Below are 25,831 nucleotides of genomic sequence, written 5' to 3' on the forward strand. Positions count from 1 at the left end.
GGAGTCATAGGGAAAGGGAGAAAGAATCCCAAGGAGACTGCACTGAGTGCAGAGCCCAACCTGGGACTTGATCTCAGGACACTGAGATCATGACCTGAGCTGAAACTGGAATCAGGTGCTTAACCGACTGCAGTGCCCAGGTGCCCCTGAACATAACACTTTTGCAGTGTATCTCTTTCTGTGATCTTTATCTGGGCTCTGGGAGCTGGGACTTAAAGCCTGACCAGCAGTCAGAATTATATATTGGTGACAGCAGTCACGCGTGACCAGTGGTAGGCACTGGGCTCATGGCTGGGGCTTCTAACACTGAGCAAAACCAGAGATCCTTACTCTCAATAGAGTCCCCCACCTGGAATGTTCTTCCCCTAGGTCAGTGGGTCCCAAGCTGTAGTGTGTACGAGAATCATCCAGGGAGGTTGTTCAAACCCGGACTGCTGGGCTCACCCCTCAGAGTTTTGGATTCAGGCGATCTGGAGTGTGTCCTGAGCATCTGAATGTCTAACAGGTCCCCATGTGTTGCTGCTACTGCTCTGGGAGAACCCACTGCCCTTCATGTTTGCATGGTGGTCTTCTTCTTACCAGTTAGGTCTTTATTTAAATGTCACCTCCTTAGAAAGGCCATTCCTGATGGCTCTCCCATAGCATCCTTCCAGCCCTTGCCACACATTCTCTACTGCATTTTCTTCATAGTATTTGTCATTCTCTTGTATTATCTGGCTTGTTAGTTTATTGCCATTTTGTCTCTCTCTCCCACCCCTTGACCTCCATAGAATTAAAGCCACACGACAGCACTTTCTTATTTACCGTTCAGTCCTCCAAATCTAGAAAAGTACCTGCTACAGAGTACTACTAGCTCAGTAAATGCTTAAATGAATGAAATCCTCACAAGCATAATGAGTGTTATGGAGAGGCCAAGGATGCCATGGGGGATGGAACAGGTAAACCTCAGGTGGGGCAAGGACATTCCACTGCCTCCTACCTGGAGCAGTTTCTGGGTGTGGCGGTAACACCTATTTCAAACACTGCACACCAGTGTTTTTCTTGCAAGGTTATAGGCCGTGGGATTTGTTGGGAGATCACGGGAGTCCGCTTTGGATTTAATTGTTCCATAGCCTTTCTATGGTCCTGTCCACAAAAAAGGCCACCTCAAGAGCAGACCAGAATTCCCTCAGGCAGGCAACCAGCCCTTCCTTGTACAAACCAGTCCGCTAAGTTGTCAGGTCCCGATCACTGGGCTTGGCAGAAAGCAAGGCCAGAAATGGGCTGCTTCTAGTGATCTCCTTCCTGTGTCTACACTTGTCCACTCACTGAGATCTGGAACCCACGGCTGTGCAGGTGACCAGATAGCCTTTTCAAAAGCTCGGTGAGGTTGAATAAAGGCTCACACTCTCTTGCTTTGCAGGAGTAAGACTTTGGGGTGGAAACATGCAGAGTCCTCTGGATGTTTCAGAGGCTTTCAGAGAAACAGGAGGACAGGCACTCTTGTTCCTCCCAGAGAAAGTGTCAGGCAAAAGATGAGCATGTGTAGGCCCCACGCACAAACAGAGTTTGTCCAAACCCCACTTGAGAAGGTGAAAGCACATCAGGTCTCTGCCTCTGTGCGGCCCCAGCAGCCACTGCCTGGCTGAAGGGAGGCCTGTGCAGCCCCACGGCCTCGAGCTTCCTTGCTCGGCCTTTGCCAAGCACGGGTGAGCAGGGAGCGATCCCCCAGGTTTGTTTGCCTGGTACAGCCAAAGGAACCGTGATTTATTTCCCTTGAGCGTGTCATGAAAATGTAAGCACAGAGAGTCAGGTTATTTTGGAGGGTGAGGAAAATCGGGTGGGGGAAGAATCACAGCACTCTACAGTCGGGGCTGAGGGCCAGAGGGCGGCCCAACAGGCCGGGGTAACATAAGCTGCCGCTATTCAGGAGGTGGCCTGTGTAAGAAAATCTGACCGCAGCGGGAGCGTGACTTCAGCTAAAATTAACCTTCGAGGCTTCACACGCCTCCACAGTGCTTTGAACTAGACGCCCGGAGAGGGTGCTGGCTGGTGGCTCCCCAGACTGCACGCCCGAGGGTCGAGCCATGCCTATAAGCATCAACTTGTGGGTTCCTGCCCGGGGCCAGAGTCGGGACTCCTGCGACCATTACAAAACAGTAAGGAACCTGGATGGGCGCTGGCGGAGTCTCTGGGGAGGGATGATGAAGTTTGTTTGAATCAGGCTGGTGGAGACAGATGGTTGTAGGTTGTTTTCTCAGCTAGGTGGGAGCGCAAGGGCTCCGCGGGGGGGCTTTTCAATTGTGGAATGCTTCCCTGAGCTCGCTGCCTTAGAGCAGGTAGAGAGGATTTGTCTGGAAGTTGTTGACGGCCTTAAAAAATACAGTTGCATAAGCCAACAGGTGTGGTGTGTTTTCTCAACTGTGAGCCTCAGCAGGTGCAAATGAGGAGAAAAAGATTGACCTCTGTTAAGGGTTTGCATAGATTACAAGGGGGCGTATTCTAGAGGGCAGTACTGTAGAAAGGATTTATTCTGGGGCGAAGTGAAGCCCCTTCTCATCCTGTGAGGCCTAGGAAGAGCGCTGCTGACCTCTCCCATCCCTGGCCAGGGCTACCCTCATGGGATCTTTCAAGCTAGCTAGTGGCTGCCTCTGTGGCTTGCCTCTCACTGTGGGGAATCAGTGTGAGAGTTTGCCACACAGAGCCAAAAGGCAAGATTTTTTTTCCTTTAGGCCTCCTTCACCTTCAACCCTGGGGTCCGTGTGACACTGGGGCTGATGGCAGTCCAGATGCTCGTGATGGAATGGCTCTCTGGTTTGACAAGCAAAATGGTCACTGTGATGTGGTTGCTTAGTTTGCAAAAAGCAAGGTAGCTTATCTTCCCGCCCTGCCCCTACCCCGACGTCCTAGGCACCATTCATATTATAAGGTTTCGGAAGGGTTTATATTTCCAGGCAGAGTGTGCGTCTCCTCTTTTCTTCATGATTGCCGCGTAGAACCGACTTTGGAGTGGTTCACTGTTAAACGTGTACGCCCCCAGAACATTTGCTTAGGTGAGCAGGTGTTCTGTGTTGCCCTTTCCTGCAAAAATATGCTCGGTGTATGAATGGCATAAATGATGTAGGCAAACTCACTGTGAAATCTACCTTTCGACGCAGTTTTGAGGCGATTTTCCAGGTGAACCCAGCGACTGAGCTCGCTGAATATTTTTATCCTCCTGTTGTCTCCTTCCTCCGTCGTGTTGGCTCGTTAAAGGTGGAAGGCGGTTGGGGTTCTGGACGCTGGTGTGTCTTTTGCTTTCGGTGTCTAACGCTACCCAGGTGAAGCGCGAATAATGGGGAAGTCTTTGGATTATTATTTTTTAAGCTCCAGGATCTAGACTCCCTGCCCTGTGGAAGAGATTCCTTTTGGGATAGGATGTTAAAAATAGACGTTTCAGTAGAGGAAGCTACGGTCTGTGGTTCTGCGCTTTGATGAACACATCTCCTAGACTGCACGGGGATTTCTGTCTCCTGCTGGACCTGGAGAGACCCCGACCTCCAATTTCTGTTTCTCTGGAAGAGAAGACTCTCCAGTTTGGTCCTAGAACTTCCTCCCCGTCCTGGCTGTCCAGTGACTTGGCGTCGTTTTCATAACTGCCGTGGGACCCCCAGGCTGGCTGGGCTGAGTTTGAGTACCTGGGCTGCAGTGCTGATGCTAAATTTTGTCCAGCTGAGCTCTCCCCTTCCCCATCTGTAAAATGGGAAGAACGTGGCGTGGCTCCGGGGTGTCTGTGAAAGAGATTCTCCATTTGTGAGCACTGCAGACGGGAGCCCGGGGGCCCTGCTGTAGTCATGAGGACTTCATTCATCTTGAGATGAATCAGTCGGGGCTTTCTTCCCAGACCTTATAGAATAAATAGTATCTTTGTGCTCTGGGCCAGGTTGTCCCCTGGGGTAGGGGACATGCCCCTTCTTTCCTGGGTGCCAGCTTGGTATCTGGTAGTCTTGCTAGTAAAGGCCCATTATAAAAATACAAAACACAAGAAACCTGACGTGCCCCAGGCCTGAGTGCTCAGACACCTGGGCTTGGAGAAGGGCCTGAGGCATAACGGCCATGTCTACTGTGGCCAAGTGTCTTGGCCATGCAGTTGCTGAGAAGGGAAAGAGCAGGGTAATGCCAGCCACTGCTGGGAACTGCCGACCTTCAGATATTTGAAAGCCTGGGTGTCTTTCCCACAAATGGCACAGCACTGTCTTGGAGAGCACCCTGCCCGGTGGGACGTAACTCTGACCATCGGTGAGGATGTCAGACCTTCTCAGGCTCCCCTGGGCCTGGTGACTTTGAGTACTTGGGCCTTCTTTGAGTACCTGTGTGTATGCTCACAGGTGCATCATATTTTTTTCCTTCTTTGATCCTTAGTCTCAGTTTATTTTTTATTTTTTTTTTAAGATTTTTTTTATTTATTTGACAGAGATCACAAGTAGGCAGAGAGGCAAGGAGGGGAGGGAAGCAGGCTCCCTGCTGAGCAGAGAGCCCCGATGTGGGGCTTGATCCCAAGACCCTGGGATCATGACCTGAGCTGAAGGCAGAGGCTTTAACTCACTGAGCCACCCAGGTGCCCCCTTAGTCTAAGTTTACACTAGGTACTAAGATGATCTCCCTTTTACAGATAAGGAAACTGAGCTTGAACTTAAGCCACTTACCTGGATCTGTATACGTTAAGAGGTGAAGCCAGGGTGTTAAGAGATCAGCTGAGGCCTAATGAGCATCTGAAGGGCTTATTTGAACAACAACAGAAAAATCGATTACAATCAGACTGTGTCCAATCCAGCAGATGGAAAGGGTCCCACAGGAGCTTTACAAAGTGACTTATGTAGGCAGAAGGGAGTGGGATCAAGGAAGTTGCTCAGGCAGATTACCTAACTAGTGCTGATCAGGTGATTCCTGACTGGCTGGTTTAAGATGCCTTTTCCGAGAGAGGCAAAATTGTAATTAAGTCCCAGTTTGGTGATGCAGGGCTTAGCATAAGCGACTCCATTTTGGGTCCGTTGTCTTGTTTTCAACAAGGGTTTGATCTGACAACTCGTTTGCAACCACTGTACAACATTTTCTCCTTGGTATAGAGACATTCTTGGAAGTTATCTTTTTTTTTTTTTTTTAAATATTTATTTATTTATTTATTTGACAGAGATCACAAGTAGGCAGAGAGGAAGAAGCAGGCTCCCTGCAGAGCAGAGAGCCTGGTTCGGGGGATCGATCCCAGGATCGATCCCAGGATCCTGGGATCATAACCTGAGCTGAAGGCAGAGGCTTTAACCCACTGAGCTACCCAGGCACCCCTTTTGAAGTTATTTTTAATGTGTTAACCATAAACCTGCTGGCAGCAGGGGCGGGGGAGAATAAGGAGACCTGCTCCATTTACTTCCCAGGACCCCTATCCAAGGTCTTCCACCTCCCTCTTTTTCTAGGTGAAACTAAAGGAGGACCCCACCGCCTTGCTTTCTGCTCTGCCTTCAATCACAGCCCCTCCGGCAGGAAAGGAACAGCTCATACCTCATGCACCAGGGTTCCTCCCTGGATGGCTTCTCCCATATAAATCAGGCTGCTCTGTAATCTCAAGAAACTTGACCCGGGATTAATCCTTAAACTGTCACCCACTACTCACGCTTCCTGGGCAAGGGGGCATCCTTAAATAATCAACAAGCATGCACATGGTTTGCACTGGGTGCTGTGAATTTTAATAAGCAATCTACAGGTTAAATAGCCACCCACCTACAGTGGTCCAGGATTGGTCCTAAGAAACCCAAATGAAAACAACAAACCTTTTTACCATTACCAAAAAAAAAAAAAAAAAAAAAGGCACTCTCTCTCAAGTTTGCTAGAGTGATTACATTAACTCACTTCCATCTCTGGCCGTTAAAGCACTGAGGACCCCACTGGAGATGTAAATGTTAGCTGGGAATGGTGACTCTCACCTTGGCAAAGCTGCAGGCCTGGCACCTAGCAAGCCTGATGGAAGGAGAATCAGGTGAGTTTTGAGCACCTGGGTCAGGCTGAGACCTGGTCAGGCTCGCTGTCTGGGAAGGGGGAGAGGAAGACCACTGTGAGCAGGGCCAGGTGGGGGTAGGGGGAGGATGGAGTCAGTGTGGGGGTCCCAGGAGGAGCTGGGTAGCTGTGCAGCACCCTAAATGTTAGGGAGACCTTCACTGAAACCCAGGAGGTGTGTGCAGGAGGAGGGACCAGGCAGCCCAGAGAGCCTTTCAGGGGTGTTCCTGGAGCAGCTGCCCCAGGGCCAGTTCCCCGTGAGGCGCTGCAAAGGGACACCATGACCTCACCACTTACCCACTTGGCCCTGCGGACAAACCTCCTCACTCTCTTTCCCGGGGAGTAACCTAACCTTGGCTGCAACTCGCTCTGCCCCATCCTTTCACCCCCTGGGAGACAGGACTTGGCACTTCTTGGCCTTCCTCGGAACGATTCCACTTGCCCTAGAAAGCCCCGCTAAGAGTATAGATTTTATTGAAGATTTCAGGGGGGAGCTTTTTGATTGTGTACAGCTGCATGAATGCCTCCAGACTTTTGCCTCCCACGGCGTCGTCCTCGTCCCACGCCGCAGCGTCTCTTCTTCCCAGTCTCCTGGGTTCCAAATCTCTCTTAAACCCTCCTTGAATTCACTTTTTCTCATGCAAAGCATTTCAGCTCGGTCTCCACTCCCGGACATTTGCATCCTCTGGCTCATTATTCTGCATAACAGAGAAACCTCCTGGGTGGGGGATGGGAGTAAATAAGTGCATTTTCCCCAAGTCTCACCTGTGTATGGCCAGTGGCTTTTTTAATGATTGGTTTTTCCAAAATCCTGCTGCGTACTGGGCTAACTCCTGCGGCCAAGGCTGACTTAAATCTACCAATCTGTCCTCTCTGAATCGAGCTGGGAAGAGATGGACTATAGTACACCATTATATACTGTTTCCTTTCTACAGATCTTAGAGGTAAAGAACCGCAAGACCATAAACAATAGCAAAATGTCATAAAATAGGAAGTGATGAGTTTTGAGTAGTACCACCTTTAGCAAATTTGTTTTATATAATTTTTCAAAAACCTCTATAGTTCTGGAAAGCCCCGATGAATCTGTAATGACATGAAGCAGAGCATTGTAGCTTTGCAGCTGCAGTAGAGTGAGGGATAGATAAAGGGTTGCAAGGAAGTTCTTGGGGTTGGGAGAAATATTTGTGACCTTGATCATAGCGATGGTTTCGTGGGTATATGTAGGTTAGAACACATCCAATTGCACAGTATATGCAGGTCGTGGTACGTCAATTAAATCTCAGTGAAGTTGGAAAAGGAATTAAACAATTTTAAATGTTTTTCAGGCTGCTCAGCTTTCCAAGTTAAGCTTAAAGATACAGGAGAGCTACATTTTTCCTTCATGCGTTTTCTTTAAGTTATGGGTTCATGAATGATTTGCCTACACATTTATTTTTAGGAACATACAGTGCCATATATTTAGGGTTGGGGATAATATAAAAATAATTCAATTTCAATCGTCCTCATTTCCACTATAAATTTAGGATTGTATCCGATCACTACAGATTCTTTTTATCACCGATTCTGTCATTGTAATGGTGGATAAAGTAGTCTTTAGGTATTCAGGATCACCCCATAAAAGAACACTGGAGAGAGACTAGGAATATCTAATCCTGGAGATCATACTAATTCTTTCAGAGAATATTTTGAATAATTTTAAGTCGGCTTGGTAAAGTGAAGTTGAACACCTAAAAAAACTGCCCAGAGATGAAAACCCAGTCTTTGACTAATATTTTATTCTTTGATTTATTTAAACCAAACAAAACTAGCTCGCCCATTCTGCCCCGACCTCCAATCTCTGGCAAACACCAATCAGTTCTTTCTATGAGCTTGTTTAAGATTCCACTTAGAGGAGAGGGAGAAGATCTGGTATTTGTCCTTCTCTGTCTGACTTATTTTACTTAGCATAATGTCCTTGAGGTCTGTCCGTGTTGTAACTAATGGCAAGATTTCATTCTTTTTTGTTGCTGAATAGTACTTCTGTGTGTGTAGCACTGGTTCTTTATCTGTTTATCCGTGGATGGACACTTAGCTTGTTTCTGTATCTTGCCTATTATAATTAATGCTGACGTGAACATGGGGGTGCAGGTATCCTTTCAAGTTAGTGTTTTTATTTCTTTCAGATAAATACCCAGATGTAGAATTGCTGGATCATGTGGTAATTCTATTTTTAATGTTTTGAGGAAACCCCATGCAGCTTTCCACAGTGGCTGCACCAGTTGGCATTCCCACCAACAGTACACAGCTGTTCCCTTTTCTGCGCAGCCTCACCAGCACATATTATTTCTTGCGTTTTGCTAAAAGCTATCCTAACAGGTCAGAGGTGAACTCTCAGTGTGATTGTGATTTGCACTTCCCTGTCGGTGAATGGTGATAAGAATCATTTCAAGCACCTGTTGGCCCTCCGTGTGTCATCTTTGGAAAAGAACGTCTCTTCAGATCTTCTGCCTTGTATTTAATTAGATTCATTTTTTTTCTTACTGAGTTTTATGAGTTCTTAAGAGGTTTTGGATATTAGCCCCTTATGAGATATGTGATTTGTAAGCAAAAATTTTCCCCCATTTGGTAAGCTGCCTTTTTGTTGATGGTTTTCTTTGTGCAGAAGCCTTTTAGTTTAATGTAGTCTACTTGTTTATTTCCTTTTTTCTTTTATTTTTATTTTATTTATTTATTTGACAGACAGAGATCACAAGTAGGCAGAAAGGCAGGCAGAGAGAGAGGAAGGGAAGCAGGCTCCCCGCTGAGCAGAGAGCCAGATGTGGGGCTCGATCCCAGGACCCTGGGATCATGACCTGAGCCAAAGGCAGAGGCTTACCCCACTGAGCCACCCAGATGCCATTGTTTATTTTCTTATTGAGGTGTAATTCACATACAATATTAGTTTCAGGTGAACAGCATAGTGATTCAATGTTTGTATACATTGCAAAATGATCACCGCAGTAAGTCTAGTGATCATACAGCCTGGATACCATACAAAGTTAATACGCTATCTTTGGCCGTATTCCTCACGATGTACCTTACATCTCATGACTTAAGTGCAAGTTGGTATTTCTTGATCCTCCTTCACCTGTCTACCCCCTTTCCCCTTCCCTCTGGCAACCACCAATCCATGAGTCTGCGTTTGTGTTTGCCTTTGTTGGCTTTGCTTTGGGTGTCCTAGTCAAGAAGTCATTGCCAAGTCTTATGGCAAGGAGCCCTCCTCCTTGTTTTCTCCTAGGACTTTTATGGTTTCAGGTCTTATGCTCAAGTCTTTAATCCATTTTGAGGTACTTTTTGTGTCTGTTGTGATGGTGGTCCAGTTTCCTCCTTTTGCTTGTGGCTGTCAAATGTCTGTTTTTATGCCAATACCACACATTTTGATTACTCTAGCTTTGTGATGTAGTTTGAAACCAGACTGTGTCATGCCTCCAGCTTTGTTCTTTCTCGAGAGTGCTTGGGCTCTTCAGGGTCTTGTGTGATTCCATACAAATTGTAGTATTCTAGTTCTGTGAAAACGTCCTTTGAATTTTGATAGTAATTGCACGGAATGTGTATATTGCTTTGGGTAGTATGGACATTTTAACAGTATCTTCCCAATCCATGAGCATGGAATATCTTTCCATTTCTGTCTTTTTCTTTCTTTTTTTTTTTTTTAAAGACTTTATTTATTTATTTGACAGAGATCACAAGTAGGCAGAGAGGCAGGCAGAGAGAGAGGGGGGGAAGCAGGCTCCCTGCAGAGCAGAGAGCCCATTACAGAGTTTGATCCCAAGACCCCGAGATCATGACCTGAGCCAAAGGCAGAAGCTTAACCCACTGAGCCACCCAGGTGCCCCACCATTTGTGTCTTTTTCAATTACTTAAGATTTTATTCATTTATTTTAGAGCACAAGGAGCAAGGGAAGAGTAGATGGGGAAGAAAAGGGCAGGGGAATCTCAAGCAGACACCATGCCCAGCAAGAAACCCTATTTCAGGCTGGGTCCCACGACCTGGTATCATCACCTGAGCCAAAACCAAGAGTCCAGTGCTTAACCGACTGAGCCACCCATGCACCCCTCTTTATCCATTTTTTTTCATTAATGTCTTGTAGTTTCAGTATACACATCTTTTCACCTTGGTGGCTAAATTTAATCCTAAGTATTTTATTGTTTTTGATGCAATTGTAAATGGTACTGTTTTCCTAATTTCTCTTTCTTATATTTCCTTATGAATAAGGGCTATTTTTAACAACCAGCTTGCAAATTCCCCTAAAATTGAGTCATCAACTCTCCTGAGCCTTTATGAGTCTACTGTAGTGGACCATCAGGTGTTTTGTGTCTGTGTGTGTGTGTGTATTTGTATCTTGTTAGATAGCACTTACATGCCCCCGTTAAGTGGGTCCTGCTCCTATGCTCCTGGAAACTGTCTCAGCAGAATGTCCCCCACCAGTTCCCATCCTGTGCCTTGCGCTCTGTCTGGTCTAAAAGCTACAGGAAACACCATGGTGATTTCATGGACTTTATAATCTAGGCAGTGAAGGGGAACAGATTCATTCATCCATTGTACCTATCCATCTGTCCATTCATCTCTCCATATAATCATTCACCTATCTTTTCTCCCACCCCCCCCCCCCTATGTCCACCCATCTGAACTTTCACCAGTCCGTCCCTTCATTTTGCTTCCGTTCACCCACCCATTAAGTCAATACATGCCTGTTTACGAAACCCCTGTGGTGTGTCAGGCGTTGTGCAAGTGTTCCCAAGATGTATAAAACCTGTGCTCGACTCTGGGGAAGCTGTGACTAGAGAAAGGTGAATAGATCGTTATAAAAGCCACCATAAAATGCATGTGCAAAGTGCTTTTGGACCAAGAAGAAGGAACCAGTAACTCCATGTTTAGGGTGAAAAGTGGGTTGGGAATGGCTTTATAGGGACTGACCCTGGGCCCGGGTTTTAGGATCCTGAATAGGCATTTGCCGGGCAGTGGGGGAGTGACAGTGCCACGAGCAGAGAGGACTATGTGTGCATTGAGTGTAGGGTTTGGAGAGCTGGCATATGAGACTTTTGAAGTGTGAGGACCCCAGGATTGTCAAGAAGGGGCAGAAGGCTGGCAGCCAGTTTTCCTTTCTAGGAGAAGGGATCATCCTACTAAGTAGGGGGGATGGGGGGATGAGGGGATGAGGGAGGACACGCCCAACCAGCAAAACCCAACCCACCAGCAGGGACTGAAGGTTAGCATGGCCTGGAGCCTGTGGTGTGAGCAGTGGACCAGAGGTGTTTGTAGTTGGGGTTGTGGAGACAAGCCAGGAAAGGAAACAAATGTTTAAAGGCAGCACCTGTGTACCAGGCCCTGTGCTAAGCATGTTAGAAACCTGTCTCTTCTCACAATAGATACAATAGTCCTTATAATGGGTAACAGGTGAAGCATCCATCTTCCAGAAGTGGCAGCTGAGGCTTGGAGAGCGGTGGCTTGCCCATGGTCATGGAGCCTCTGTGTGTTCTGTGTCCAAACACATGTGGAGTTTTTGAGGTCCCGTCTCTACTTATTATCCTCTCAGTCCTATGAAGAGGAAATGGAAGCGTGAGAGGCCACACAGGATTCTGAGGTCTTGGTTGGGCCTGGTGGGACCAAAAGTCCTGGGAGGCCTCTGCCTGTTGAGTGGAGCTGAGGCCTTTGGGCTGGGTTGGGGGTCCAGGAAGCACCAACTCTGATACCCTTTACCTGCTGTCTACAGCTGAGGGGACTGTGGACGTTGGGAGGGTGGATGGAGGCTATTACAGAAAAAGTCCATTTATGAACAGACTGGAGAGAGGCCCCAATCCTCACTGAGGTGGTCATTAGCCCCTCAGGGGTGGTTGCGCTGCCAGGCATCTCTGAACAGTTGTGGTGTTTGGGAGGTTTTCTGTCAAAAAGGGTGTTTGTGGCAGCCTCCCCAACCTCCTGAAAGGGCCGGAGTCCCCTCGTAGATACCGCAGAAGAACATGTGTGGTTAGTTAGTAATAAGCATAGGAAGGGGGAGAAAATACTAGAGAGCTTTCCAGTGGACTTGGACCCTGGGCTCTCTCAGAGCTACCAGGCTCGTGGTTGAGCGTGGTTCTGACCTTGCTCCTAGGGCTGCCTCGGGTAAGAGTAAGTACCTTAGAGGGGACCCGACTCGGCTCTGACATGCCCAGTAAGCATTCCGGTCTTGTTACTTATGTGGCCTCCTCCGACTTTCCAGGGAGCCCAGGGGAGACTGGAATACACATTTTGCTGTTATGAGCCGTGGTAGCTGTGGGCAAGGCTTCCTGGGTCAACTGGGGTGTCCCTTACTATTAGCTGTGTGAGTTCACCTTCTAGAGCTTCTGTTTTCCAGTATATGATGGGGAGATGATCATTCGCTGAGTCAATAAATAGTAAGTACCTACTGCATGCGAGGCACTCTGCTAGATGTTCGGGGGAAATGCGGTGAGTAAAACAGAATTTCTGTCCTGGGAGCTGCTCCTCCAGCAGGGAGAGAGTGTCGATGAGATCACAGGTGTAGGACACTTGGCACCCAGGAGGCCCTCAACAGAAATAGGCAACCCCTCATAGTATGGGGTCTGATCAGGTGAGGAAGTGAGGGGTATGTGCTCTGTGTCCCGTAAAGTACGGTGCAGAGCAGCTCTGGTTCCAGGAGAACAGAGTGGCAAGCAAGGGAATCCTAGGCATTATGTCATGGAGTGGGATAAGCAGAAACCCACGTGCTCCTCCTTGAGATCTCCCCAGTCCCTTCCAGCAGGTTCACCAGCCTCGTTTACTTTTCTGAAGCCACCATTTCAAAACCTCTGGAGCTGGTATGTGCACCCACCTGCGGCTTCCCGTGCTCCTGACAGACAATGCCACCATTATATGGCCGTGGGGCTGCTCCCAGGCCTTTCCCTTGGGTCTGCTACACAGGGTCCCGGGCCAGCCTTGCCCTCCTCCAGACTGGAAGAACGGGGGCACCTTACTCCTGAGCATTTCCCGATTCAGAGACGGTCACGCAACAGTAACATGTTACATTGGCATTTCAATTTTTACAGTCATGATGCTGCTGTGACAACATGTTTGCTTTGTGCTGGGGTGACATGGGAAAGTGTCAGGCCCCCCTCTTAGATCTGCAGGTCCTGAGTGACAAGCAGACAGCTCTGTTCCCAGGGGCAGGAGAGTGTGACACTGTAATGGCTATGATGGGGTAAGCCTTGCTCTTTCCCCACATTGCCAACACACGTGACCTTCTGTGGAGTGTGGTTCCTGTGGGGGCCTCTCCATAGCAGTCTGGCATTTCTAGGAGCCAAAGTCACTGCTTTAAAACCCTGCATCCATTTCCTGGGACATTGGGGGATTTCAGCTCATGGAACCTCCCCTTTCTCATCTGTAGAGTGAGGGCAATGAGATCTGCCTTGAGAGTAAGTGGGGCATGAAAGGAATCGTTGTTTGCAAAACTCCCATTGTAAGTGACCGTCTTCATGCTAATTAGAATCACGACCAACATACGTCCCTTGTGCCAGGCATGGTGAGATTGTCTCCTTTCAACCTCAGAATAACCTGAATAGGTGGTTGATTCTTTTTTACAGATAAGGAAATTTAGCTCAGATGGTTTAAGTATTTTGCCCAGGAGAACTCTGCCAGGAAGTGATCGAGGCAGGGTTGGAACGAAAATGGTCTGATTCTAGAAGGCTTTCTTTTACTTGACTCCTTGTAGACCTTTGACTGATGGGAGTTCTTATCCTCCACAAGACTACAGCATGAGCAGGACCCAGCATGGGTTGGCCCTCAGACAGCATTGGCCTAATGCGTCAAGGTTTGCATGTGGCTCAGAAGCAATTTATCTTGACTTGATATTCAGAGTTCAAGTAGGAGTAAGGATGGTGCCAGGATGTGGAGGAAGATAGAAATCCTGAGTAATGAAATCCGGAAGTGGGCTCCTCCCTCCCAATGCTTCAGTCTTCTGGCTTGAGAAGGATATATATTCCGTGGTATTAGGAAGTTCGTGTTACCCATGCTACACGTATGTTACGTGTTCCTTGAGAGTTAAGCTGGCAGTATTATTCTGCATGTGCTCAGGTGGGGATTGTAGAACTCAGTCATGTCTCACTCTGTGCTCCTGGAGCCCAGTTTTCTAGCAGCTTTACCTGGCTGGAGATGGGCCCAAAAGCCTAGCAAACCTTGGAGCAGCTCAAAGGTGTGCCACAGAATCTTTCTAAAATGTATGTTTGTTGATGGAGAAGTGTCTTCAAGATTCTTGCTTGATTCATACCCAAAATTTACACCCAAAGGACTCTGGGCTCTTTTAAGGAAGGCTCAGCACACCTTAAGGTCATCCCGACATGTATCAAAACACTATAATTCATAGTAATGTCTGTGAGCCATCAAGAATAAGTAAAATTGGCTTAATTTAAAAAGCAGGAATCAAAATAATCCATTTAGGAAAGTTTCCCAATAGAATAGCTAAATATGTGTGGCTTTCAGAAGTATAAACTCCCAGCAATCTAGAATGACTTATTCCCCCAAACGTAGATAGCCAGTGTTTATTAATTTGAATATTAATAACCACTCCTTATTTCATACTATGCGCTAGACGCTGGGTTAACCACTTACACACATGCTCTCATTTAGTAACCCCGTATGTCCCCGCCGCACAAGTGAGGGGCACAGATGCTCTGTGGGGCTGTGACTCACCAAGGCCACCCAGCTGGTAAAAGGCAGAGCCAGCTCTCTGCCCTGGACCGTGCCAGCTCAGGAGACTACAGACACGCTGCCCTCGCAAATGCGGTCAATGGAAAAACCATACATGACCTGAGTAATGCACCAGGTGGCAAAGATGGGGGTGGACGGAGAGTCCTCGCCCTTCAGGGTGGCCATGTCATGAGCACCAAGGATGCTAAGCAGAACCGGACTCTTATTCACAGAAATCAGGTAGCGGGGCTGCCAGTCCGGTCTGGCCCCTGCTGTGCTGTGTGATCTCGAGCAAAAGACTGACTTCTCCGTGTTCCACTTCTTTCTCCACTGTGTGGGGGACACCATTTCCCCTATTTGAGTGGTGGTTTCGAGGCAGCGGTTTTAAACCAGGCGGGGGTTCTTTGCTGTGTTCAGGTACTGAGTGAACACTCTGTGTGTTGTGGCAGTGTCCTTTTGGACTTCAGAGCCATCGGAACTAAGCCATTTAACTGCATACCGCCTTGTCGTGGGAATACTGGTTGATGTCAAGGCCGAAGCCTGGAGCCAGACTTCTTGAATGGGGGCCAAACGGTAGCATTTCCTTTACAGCGGATTGACTGCAAACCACCTCCCAGGCTACTGATGGGTTTACTTTAATCTCCTCACTGGCACTTCCTTCTAAGAGATCTGTTTTGTTCTCTTTGTTCGGGAAAGTCTGTCCGCAGGCCATCCACTGCCTTTGGGATCGATCTGGCTGTCCGGCACAGGGGTCCGTATTTGTGGTGGAGTTCTGAACGGCACCCGCTTTCCGTGCAGTCGCTTTGTGAAATTGTTCTCCAGTTTCTTGGAACGCTACCCCCACCCCTTCCAGGAGGGCTAATTGCAGTATAAATTTAGCAACATTCTTATCCCCATTGATTTAACAGAGTGCAATTATTATCGGTTTTCTTGTTACAACTAATAATCGGGTTTTTTGACTTCAATCGATCTGTCAAAATTTTCCCTCTTTGATTGCAGCCTCTGTGATACGGAATGGTAGGGAGTTAAAAGCAAACAAATGACGCACTCCTTGAAATTCTGTCAGGGGTAATAAGTGAATCGAACCAAATTCACTCCTCAGCTGTCACCGCCTTCCTTCCCTCTTTTATCTCTTCAAGCCTTTGACAGCAGCTTCTCTCCTTCACTGAGCACTTCTGGAGTACTGAGTCCCCTGTTAGAGGGGCTGAGGGGAGAGGCAGACAGAGGAAGGAATCAGTGCAAAAGGCTCCTCTCACAGTAGTGGGACGTTGTCCTAGAGCTTTGCTCTAGAATGATCAGATTTGAAGCTGGAGGTGGGAACAGTGCTTGTGTTCTTTCCTACTGTGGGGTTCTTTTTCTGGTCCATGGCGACTAGAAGTTCACAGGACAAGGATCAGTGGGGTCCCGGGTAAAAACATCAGCAAACCCTAGTCTCTAGAAGTGTGGGGACTGTGAGGCTCTGGAGCAATTGTTTCTGGGACCCTAAAGCTTGGACAGGAAGCTCTGCATGCGTTAGCCCTTGCTTAGTATCTTTAAAACATACACTGTGGCCTTTTTGCAAGGTGCCAAATCTGACGGAGCCTTTGACTACAGATATTGTGAGATGATTTTCCAGGGGTGCCCCCTGAAAGAATCGCACTCAATGCCTGAGCTACTAAAAGAGCGAGTGAGAGCGATGGGCCTGACTTATGTCCAGGCTTAGCATGGCCCCTGAAAACGGATTCTTAAAATCAATGTGTTTTCTTGTGACTTCTTTATAAAAAGTTGAGAGCTGGGGAGAGGGGAGGGGAGGGGACACTCCAGATAATTAATGATTCTTGTTGGATGGGTCCTGATTAATGAGCTTGAGCCACGGAGTGATTTATTTTCTCTGTCTCTTCCTCTTTGAATCAATAAAGAGATGTGAGAGTCTGGTTTGAGGATCTGCTGAGAGCCTACGTTCTTATCTCAAATGTAATCAGTTTCCCAGAGATTTGCCCTCTTTCTCTCTGTTGAGCTCAACCTGGCAACCACGTATTTTCCGACTGCCCTGTGTCCCAACTCGGTAGGTGTTACTGAGCAGCAAAGATGGACGGGACACGGTCTCTGCCCACATCTGGCAGGAAGGGTGGAAAGGTAGTGCTAACGTCCATGTTACCTACAGTCTCTGTGTCATGTGCAGCTCAGGATGCAGTTGGGAAATCCGGGGTGACTTCATGGAGGGACTGACCTAGGAATTGAGCCTTGCCGGGTGACCCCAGGTAGAGGTACTCAGGCAGACAGAGATGGGGAAATGTGAGGTTGAGTTTTCCCGAAGGTGATTGTAATTATTACTACTGAGCATTTGATATGGTAGGCCTCTTAGCTCCTTCAGTCCTTCTAATAGACTGGCCAATCTTTTCTGCAAAGAGCTAGATCGTAAATACTTGAACCTTTGTGGTCCCAAAGCTCTCTCTCACAGCCACTGAGCTGTGCCACCATGACACGAGAGCAGCTAAAGATGACAAGTGAGTGTGGCCATGTTCCAGTAGAGCTTTGGTTACAAAAACGTATGGTCACCTGGGTTTGGCCTGGGTCATGGACTACCAGGCTGTTTTATAAGACATTTGATATAATCCCCATTTTAAGGAAGGTAAAACTGAGATACAGAAAGGCTCATAGAAATTCACTTGCCCAGAACCGAGGGCCTGCTTGACTTGGTCATTTCTAAAGCCCATCCTTTTAACTTCCACATGCACTGCCTCCCCCAGAAGCGTTGGACACGATCTGGGGAAGAGTGGGTGGATATTACTGCCTTGAAGAGCAGTGTGAAAAGTCTGAATTTAATTCAATGGGAAGCATGGTGCCGTTGATGATTTTTTGAACAGGTGATAGGATTAGAGCCGTGCTCCAGGAAGGTTAAGCATGGTGGCAGCTTCTGTGTCCTTTTATATATATGAGCTCATTTCATCTTCCTAACAGCCCCATGTTGTAGGTCGTATTCTCCCCATCTTATAAACAAGGACACCAGGTCAAAGGGTGCAGAGGTAATTGGCATCATGGAGGCTATGATTTAAAGCAAGCTTGTTGATTCAAGACGTCCCCTCTTTACCATCCCACTCCACTGCCCCCGCTTCCCAAGCCCCAGGGTGGGTCAGGCCAGGAACTTCAGTGAGTCTTCACGACCACCTTCTGAAGCAGGCCTTACTGCGCCCATTTGACAGCTGAATAAATGGAACCTCACAGAAGTTGAGTAACTTGCCCAAGGGCATGCAGACAACAAGGGATAGAACTAGGTTTGGGGTTTTTATGTATTTTTAAAATCTTTCAGTGAGAACATAACTAAATAGAAGAAGGAGCCTAGAATCCTGAGGTGGGTATCACGGAGGAGATAAATGATTTGAATAACTTTTGTGTTTGTATTCACAGAAGCAACATGGTAGAAATGTCCAAGGGTTTCCGGAGCCCAGATGGGTTCAAATCCTGGCTGTGCCACTTACTTATGGCCTTGGGCAAGTTACTGCTTTACCTCTCTACATTTCAAATTTCTGCTCTGAAAAAAAGAAATAATAATATCTATTTCATAAGGTGAGGAGTAAATGAACTAATGTGTGCAAAATGTTTATACCAACGGATAAACATCTATAGGCATGTAGTAGGCACCGAATAGTGGCTGTTAAGTTCCTACTCTGCATTAGGCCTTTTTACCAAATTTTTTTTTTTTAAAGATTTTATTTATTTGGGGAAGGAGTAGACGGAGAGGGACAAGCAGCCTAAGCAGGAACCTGAGATCCCACGACCCTGAGATCATGACCTGAGCCGAATCACATCAGGCACTCAACTCACTAAGCCACCCAGGTGCCCCCCACTTTATATTTTTCTTTCCAAATGTCCGATCACTCAGTCCTCATAACAGCTGACAAGTAGATGGTATTGATCCAGTGTCACAGATAAGAACTAGCCTCAGTGCAGTTAAATAGCTTGCCTGAAATCCTACAGCCATTCGCCCACAAACACACATCAAGAACTAACGTGCTGGGGCACCTGGGTGGCTCAGTTGTTGGGCGTTAGCCTTTGGCTCAGGTCATGATCCCAGGATCCTGGGATCGAGCCCCGCATCGGGTTCCAACCCCGCTTCACGCACCCTGCTGTGGAAAGGCTGCTTCTCTATCTTCCACTCCCTCTGCTTGTATTCCCTCTCTCACTGTGTCTCTCTCTGTCAAATAATAAATTTAAAAAAAAAAAAAAAAAAAAAAAAAAAAAAAAGAACTAACGTGCTAATGCTGCAGGTACCTTGGAAACATCAAAGAACAACACAGCTCCAAATCCCTGCCCTGTGAAAACTCCAGAACTGGGACTTGAACCCAGGTCTGCCTTTTTTTTTTTCTTTTAATGTTTTTTTTTCCCCTCCCTTAACAATTTAATTTCGTGATCACTGGCGTTTAGGGTTGGCCATTTGATGATCGTGCCTCACTTCCGTAGCTTTCTCAGTGCTTACAAAACTGAGACTGATTGTGCTTGGGAGTCCTAGGGAGGCATGTAACATGGATTTAAGGATGAGACACCTTGGACCCTGGTGTGGAGTAGCCCCATCCTGCAATGGCCTCTTCAGCCGTGCAAGGGCAGACCAAGACTCAAGTTCGGGGCTGGGAGGAGACCGGGGTGTCTGTTCTCCGCTCGGGACGAAGCAGGAAGTGCAGCTCTGTCTTGCCCCACCTTGGGAGGAGGCTCTCCCCATCCCAGGTGACATAGCCAGAACTGAAGCCTCCCAGAAGGCTCCTAGGTGCTGGCCTGCTGTACGCATTCTGTGAGCCTCGAGGGGTGGTGCCCCATTGTGTGAGGTTATTCTGGGCTCGTTTGAAGAGCAAAGTGGAGGAGAGAGCGGGGATGAGGGTAGGACTCCCACCGCTCTAGGAGTCACACACAAGATCTCAGAGCAGGCCTGCTGGAAATACAACCACCCCCTCCCTGATTTGTGGGATGTACCGTATGACTTAGTATATGAACTTGTTGCTGCTAATACATGGGCCAGTCAAGGTGGGGTATACTCTTCGAGCCATCACTGTAGGGGGGAGAAAGGTGCTGTTATACAGGGCCTACATGTCGCTCCACAGACAAGCTGGAGGGAGGAGGAATCTGTCCTGGAAACTATAACTCAAAATTGATGCGGTTTCCAATTTTGTTTGTTATTTGGCTTATTTCAGTGAGGGAGAAAGTTTTCAGGTGCGTTTTCTCGTGCTTCTAAGAGAAAAGATGCTCTTGTGGGGACAGATTGGGGGTGGGGGCAGGCAGGGTTGATTTCCTGATCCCATGGGTGCCCCAGCCTCTCCCTTTCAGGCTGCTGCGCACACACCGGTGCTGTGTTTAAATATGTTGGAATTTGCTGGGTTTTTAAAATTATTACTAGTCACAGAATCCCAACAGTGGAAATGAGGCTTTTAACTTAAACCGATTACATTTGAGCTGATTGCAAGGTCGTCAATAACACCACTCACACGCGAGTAATTGAAGGGCTCTGTGTTTGCGTACTTGGCTTCTTTACAGGGGACCCAGGCTCCTGAGAGCTTCGCTAACTCAATAGCCCTCCTCACCCTGAAATGGCCCATTAAAAGATGCCTGTTGGGTGGTAACCTCCCCATACGTTTTCTCAATAAAGAGAAAAAGATGGGAAGGGGGGGTGGCGGTGGAGTGGGGGGAGACTTCTCTTGCATTTCGAGCCACCGCCTCTCAAAGCCGTCTGGAGCAGACTGTTTAGTTCTGTGTCCCCGTCCCATTCAGGCCTTTGCATGCTTTGAAGCTTTCTTTAGCTTTTCCCTGCGCCTCGATGGCAGATCTCTCAATAGGCAAAAGCCCAGCTGAAAGGCCCCTCCGCACACGGCTCTGCATGTTAATGGCCCTGGCTGGCCTGGGACAGCGCGCTGGCGGGACAGGGGCTGCTGCGCAGGCCCCAGCAGCTGCCTCCGGCTCGGGGATGGGGTCTGAGTAGGTGGCTCAAGTTGCCTGTTTGCTTTCTTGCAGATCTATACGGACTGGGCCAATCACTACTTAGCCAAATCGGGCCACAAACGTCTCATCAAGGACCTCCAGCAAGATGTGACGGACGGCGTCCTCCTGGCTCAGATCATCCAGGTTGTGGGTAAGAGCGGGTTTTACATTGGGGACCAAGGACTTACAGTGGAGACCTGGAAGGGGACAAGCCGGACAAGGGGCATGGCACACTGAAATCTCCCAGAAGAATACAGTGTTTGTCGCATGTGTTGACAGTTTACTTGATGTCTCATGCTTGGGGAAGCGTGGATATGAGCTTGCTTTTCCTCTTGATGCTCTGAGAAGTAGGGCTGGAGGGGGTGCTGGTGGTCTGAGAAGGGCTCTCTGCCCCTTTCTTGTCCCGTCTTTTTGGTTCTCCCTTCTCCACCCGCCCCCCCGCCCCCACACACCTCTGATGGTAATTTCATTGTGGATTACTTTGGAAATATTTAACAAAAACAAACAAAAAGTACCACAAGACTGATTTAGTCCTGCCAACTCTAATTGGGCTAAGAAGGCAAAGAATCAAACTCTGTAGAGGGCTGGTTCTGGTTTTACTACTGGGAGAAGGGAGCTGGGGCTGCGCATCAGGAAGAACGGGTTCATCCCGGGAAGGCAGGTGGGCACAGCTCTGCCTTGAGCCTTGAAGCTTATGGGGAGTGCTCCCTGCAGCCCTGCCTGAGAGCTCCCACTGAGAGGCAGGTCAGTTAGATGCCGTCAGGCTGACTGTTGTCGCTGGCGGCTTCTGTGGCTGCCTCATGCCAAGGGAAAAGGCATAAGGACAGAAGCCCCAGCCCACTGGGTGTGCGTTGCTGTGGGAGAGTTGCTTATCTTTCAAGTCTGAGCAGAATGACCTTTTATATAAAGTTGTAATTCTGCTCACCTCCGTGGAGATTGTACCTAAAAACTCAGGCAAGCTGGCCTTAGCTGGACACTTCTGGACTGGTGCCACCACTCAGATCCAAGTGCCCCTGCCATCCTAAGATTGATTTCTTTTTTTCTTTTTTAAAGATTATTTATTTATTTATTTATTTATCTGACAGACAGAGATCACAAGTAAGCAGAGAGGCAGGCAGAGAGAAAGGAGGAAGCAGGCTCCCTGCTGAGCAGAGAGCCCAATGCGGGGCTTGATCCCAGGACCCTGAGATCATGACCTGAGCCAAAGGCAGAGGCTTTAACCCACTGAGCCACCCAGGCGCCCCCTAAGATTGGTTTCTTAAGACTGGCTTGTGCTTGTTCCCCTTCTCCCTCCCTGCCCTGTGTTCGTCATTTGTGGCTGTGTAGCACATGGCCGTGCGTGTGTGTTAGCTCATGGTTTCTGGGTGTCGGAAGTGCAGGCATGGCATAGCTGGTGCCTCCTCAAGGCTGCGGTCAGGGTATTGGCTGGGGCTGAGTCCTTATGTGGAGGCTTGACCAGGGAAGGAGCCCGGTTCCCTCAGTGTTGGCAGATTCATCTCCTTGCAGTCAGAGGAGGTGAGTCCTGATTTCTCGCTGACTCTTGGCTGGAGGGCTTCGCTCTTAGAAGCCCCTCTCAGCTCCTTGCCATGTGGGTCTCCCAGTGTGTTGCTTGGATTGATTTCTTCAGTGCCACCAAGGACCATGTTTCTAGAGCCAATTGGCTCGCCATTTGTCATCTTCTATAATGTGATGTGCTTGTGGGAGTGACATCCCACCACCTTTGCCTTATGTGGTTGGTTAGAAGCAAAGCCTAGGTTCTGTCACACCCCACTGGAGGGGATTACACAAGGGTTTGAAGTTAAGCAGGAAGATCATTGGGGGTGACCTAGAAGTCTGTCTGCTATACTTCTTCCCTTTTATCCTCTTCCTCCTCCCACTTTTGTTCTCAAACTTTTTTGAGTGTGGTTGGTGTCCAATGTTACATTAGTTTCAGGTGTGCGACACAGCGATTTTATCCATTGTGCTCTGTTCACCACAAAGGTAGCCTCCGTCGGTCCCCATGCAACACTCTTACAGTATCCGTGACCAAACTCCCTATGCTGTGCCTTTTCTCCCTGTGCCTGAGTCTTTGTGTACCTGGAAGCCTGTATCTCCCACTCCCCTTCACCCATTTTGCCTACTCCACCACCCCCTTCCTTCCCCCCATGTCGTCATCTCGGACGGGAACCGATTTCTCTTCCTCCCGCTCTTCATCACTCCTGCCAATCCTTTACAAATTTCTCTCCATTTCCTCTACTTCTCTGTGATACTTGCCCTCTTTTACACCTGCAGACACTGAAGCTCCATGAGTCTCAGAAGCTCCGTATCACACAGCTAGCCTGGAGAGAATTCTGGTTTGGGTTAGTTTGCTCCTAACGCCTCTGTTTGTTGCCCTGCTGTGTTATACTCTCCTGTCAATCCCGACACATGGAACCCGGTACAAGGATCTGGCCTCCTTCGCTTCAGTTCATTATGATTCGTTGAGCGCCGACTGTATGCTAGCATTGTGCTCCAATAGATCAACTTGAATTATGGAACATTCTATTTAAAAATAAAACCAAGGGGCGCCTGGGTGGCTCAGTGGGTTAAGCCTCTGCCTTCGGCTCGGGTCATGATCCCAGAGTCCTGGGATGGAGCCCCGCGTCTGGCTCTCTGCTCAGCTGGGAGTCTGCTTCCCCCACCCCCTTCTGCCTGCCTCTCTTCCTACTTGTGATTTCTGTCAAATAAATAAATAAAATCTTAAAAACAAAACCAAAAAATTGGCCTGTATTGTTCAAAAATGTCAGCTCTATGGAAGACCAAGCCTGAGAAATTGTTCCAGAATAAAGGAGATTAAAGTGATGTGACAACTAAAGGTACAGCAAGATCCTGGACTGGATCCTGTATGGGAAATAAAATGCCATAAAGGACATTTTTTAGTATATTGCCAAAAATTGGGATTATATCAATGTCAAGTTTTTTTAATTTTATAATTGTACCGTGAGATAATCTCCTTATTCTTTGTAAATGCGTATGAAATCTAAGGGCAAAGGACATGATCTACATATTCTACACTGAAAGGATTCAGAAAAAAAAAAAATCCATATACCTGTACAGAGACAAAGGGGAGAAAATGAGAAAGAATGGTGTGTGGGAATTCTCTGTACGATTCCTGTGACTTTTCTGTCCATTTGAAGTTCGTTCTTTCTTCCTTTTTTTTTTCCTTCCTTCCTTCCTTCTTTCCTCCCTCTTTCTTTGTTTCTTTCTTCCTTTCTGATTTTACTTACTTACTCTTAGTGTGAGCAGGGAGAGAGGCAGAGGGACCGATAGGATCTCAAGCAGTCTCCATGCCTAGCGTGAAGCCTGACGCAGGGCTCAATCTTATGACCCTGTGATTATGACCCCAGCCAAAATCAAGAGTCGGATGCCCAACTGACTGAGCCAGGTGTCCCCTCTTTAAGTGACTTCAAAGTAGTTAGAGAAAAGAACACCTTTAAATGAAGGTCCATTGAAACTTGTAGTCAGGGAGATTGTCCCTTTGGGGAACAATACCTTTCATGGCCTCGGAGAGTATAGTACATAACAGACCAGTGGTGCTGTGAGACATGACCCATGATGGGGGTAGGGGGTAGATTCAAGCAAGGGTTCCTTGAGGAATTTACCTGTAAGCCAAGACCTCAAACTTGGAGTTGTCTAGGTGAAGCAGTCAGGAGGACATTCCTGGCAGAGGATATAGTGTGCAGAGACGTTTGGAGGGTAGAGAGCGAGAGGGTCAACAAGGCAAAATAAGGTGGGACTACCAGGTATGGGGCAATGAATTCTGGGCTTTTGCCTAAGCACAAAAGCTAGGGGCTGAAGAGTTGATTTTTCACATTGGGGAGGGCCATGATCAGAAGGGTGGCTTGAAGGAAAGCCTTAAGTGTTGTTTTTTTTTTTTTAAATGAACATATAATGTATTATTTGTTTCAGGGTTACAGATCTGTGAATCATCAGGCTTACATAATTTACAGCACTCACCATAGCACATACCCTCCCTAATGTCTATCGCCTAGCCACCCTATCCCTCCAGCCCCCTCCACTCCAGCAGCCCTTAGTTTGTTTCCCGAGATTAAGAGTCTCTTATGGTTTATCTCACTCCCTGGTCCCATTTTGTTTCATTTTTCCCTCCCTTTCCCTATGATCCCCCGACCCTGCCTCTCAAATTCCTCATATCAGTAAGATCATATGATAATTGTCTTTCTCTGATTGACTTATTTTGCTTAGTGTAATATCCTCCAGTTCCATCCACATCATCACAAATGGCAAGAATACGGTATTTTTGATCGCTGCATAGTATTCGTGTGTGTGTGTGTGTGTGTGTGTGTGTGTGTTTATCCATTCATCTGTTGATGGACATCTAGGCTCTTTCCATGGTTTGGCTATTAGGGAATTTCTGCTATAAACATTTGGGTGCACATGTCCCTTCAGATCACTACATTTGTATCTTTAGGGTAAATACTCAGTAGTGCAATTGCTGGGTCATAGGGTAGCTCTATTTTCAACTTTTTGAGGAACTGTCATACTGTTTTCCAGAGTGGCTACACCAGCTTGCATTCCCACCAACAGTGTAGGAGGGTTCCCCTTTCTCCACCTCCTCACCAACACCTGTCGTTTCCTGACTGGTTAATTTTAGCCTTTCTGACTGGTGTGAGGTGGTATCTCACTGTGGTTTTGATTTGTATATCCCTGATGTTGAGCATTTTTTTCATGTGTCTGTTGACCATTTGTATGTCTTCTTTGGAGAAATGTCTGTTCATATCTTCTGCCCATTTCTTGATTGGATTATTTGTTCTTTGGGTGTTGAGTTTGATAAGTTCTTTATAGATTTTGGATACTAGCCCTTTATCTGATATGTCGTTTGCAAATATCTTCTCCCATTCTGTCGGTTGGTTGTCTTTTGGTTTTGTTGACTGGGAAAACCTTAAGTGTTATGCATAGACACTAGCTCCAGAGTCTTCACCTATCCCAGAGAGATCAATTCTGGAGACTATGTGTCTGTCCCAGGAGTTGCGCTTCTCAGATAGTGGGATGATTTGGGGCCCACACTTTTCTACCATTGCCTTCTGCCTGTTGGGCAGAAATGAACCTTTCGCTGCTGTCTTCTGTGACCAAGTGTCCAGTCTCCATTCGACCTCTTATTAGTGTGATTATCTTCTTGAATCATGAGCTGCCCGAAGCCGGCAGTTGCCTGCCAGCCCATCACAGTGC

The 25,831-nt window shown here is 47.6% G+C and overlaps 1 protein-coding gene across 3 annotated transcripts in view; it reads left to right on the plus strand.

Moving 5' to 3' along the window:
* NAV2 (neuron navigator 2) overlaps positions 1–25,831 on the plus strand; it is a 382,063-nt gene that overhangs the window by 101,646 nt on the left and 254,586 nt on the right. For all 3 annotated transcript variants that reach the window (XM_032881202.1, XM_032881203.1, XM_032881204.1), the window contains exon 2: positions 20,660–20,777. In XM_032881202.1, coding sequence (XP_032737093.1) covers positions 20,660–20,777 — 118 coding nt within the window. The remainder of the gene's footprint in view (positions 1–20,659; positions 20,778–25,831) is intronic.

This window comes from Lontra canadensis, unplaced genomic scaffold (assembly GCF_010015895.1).
Source record: "Lontra canadensis isolate GAN:19392208 unplaced genomic scaffold, GSC_riverotter_1.0 scaffold74, whole genome shotgun sequence".
Classification (NCBI taxonomy): domain Eukaryota; kingdom Metazoa; phylum Chordata; class Mammalia; order Carnivora; family Mustelidae; genus Lontra; species Lontra canadensis.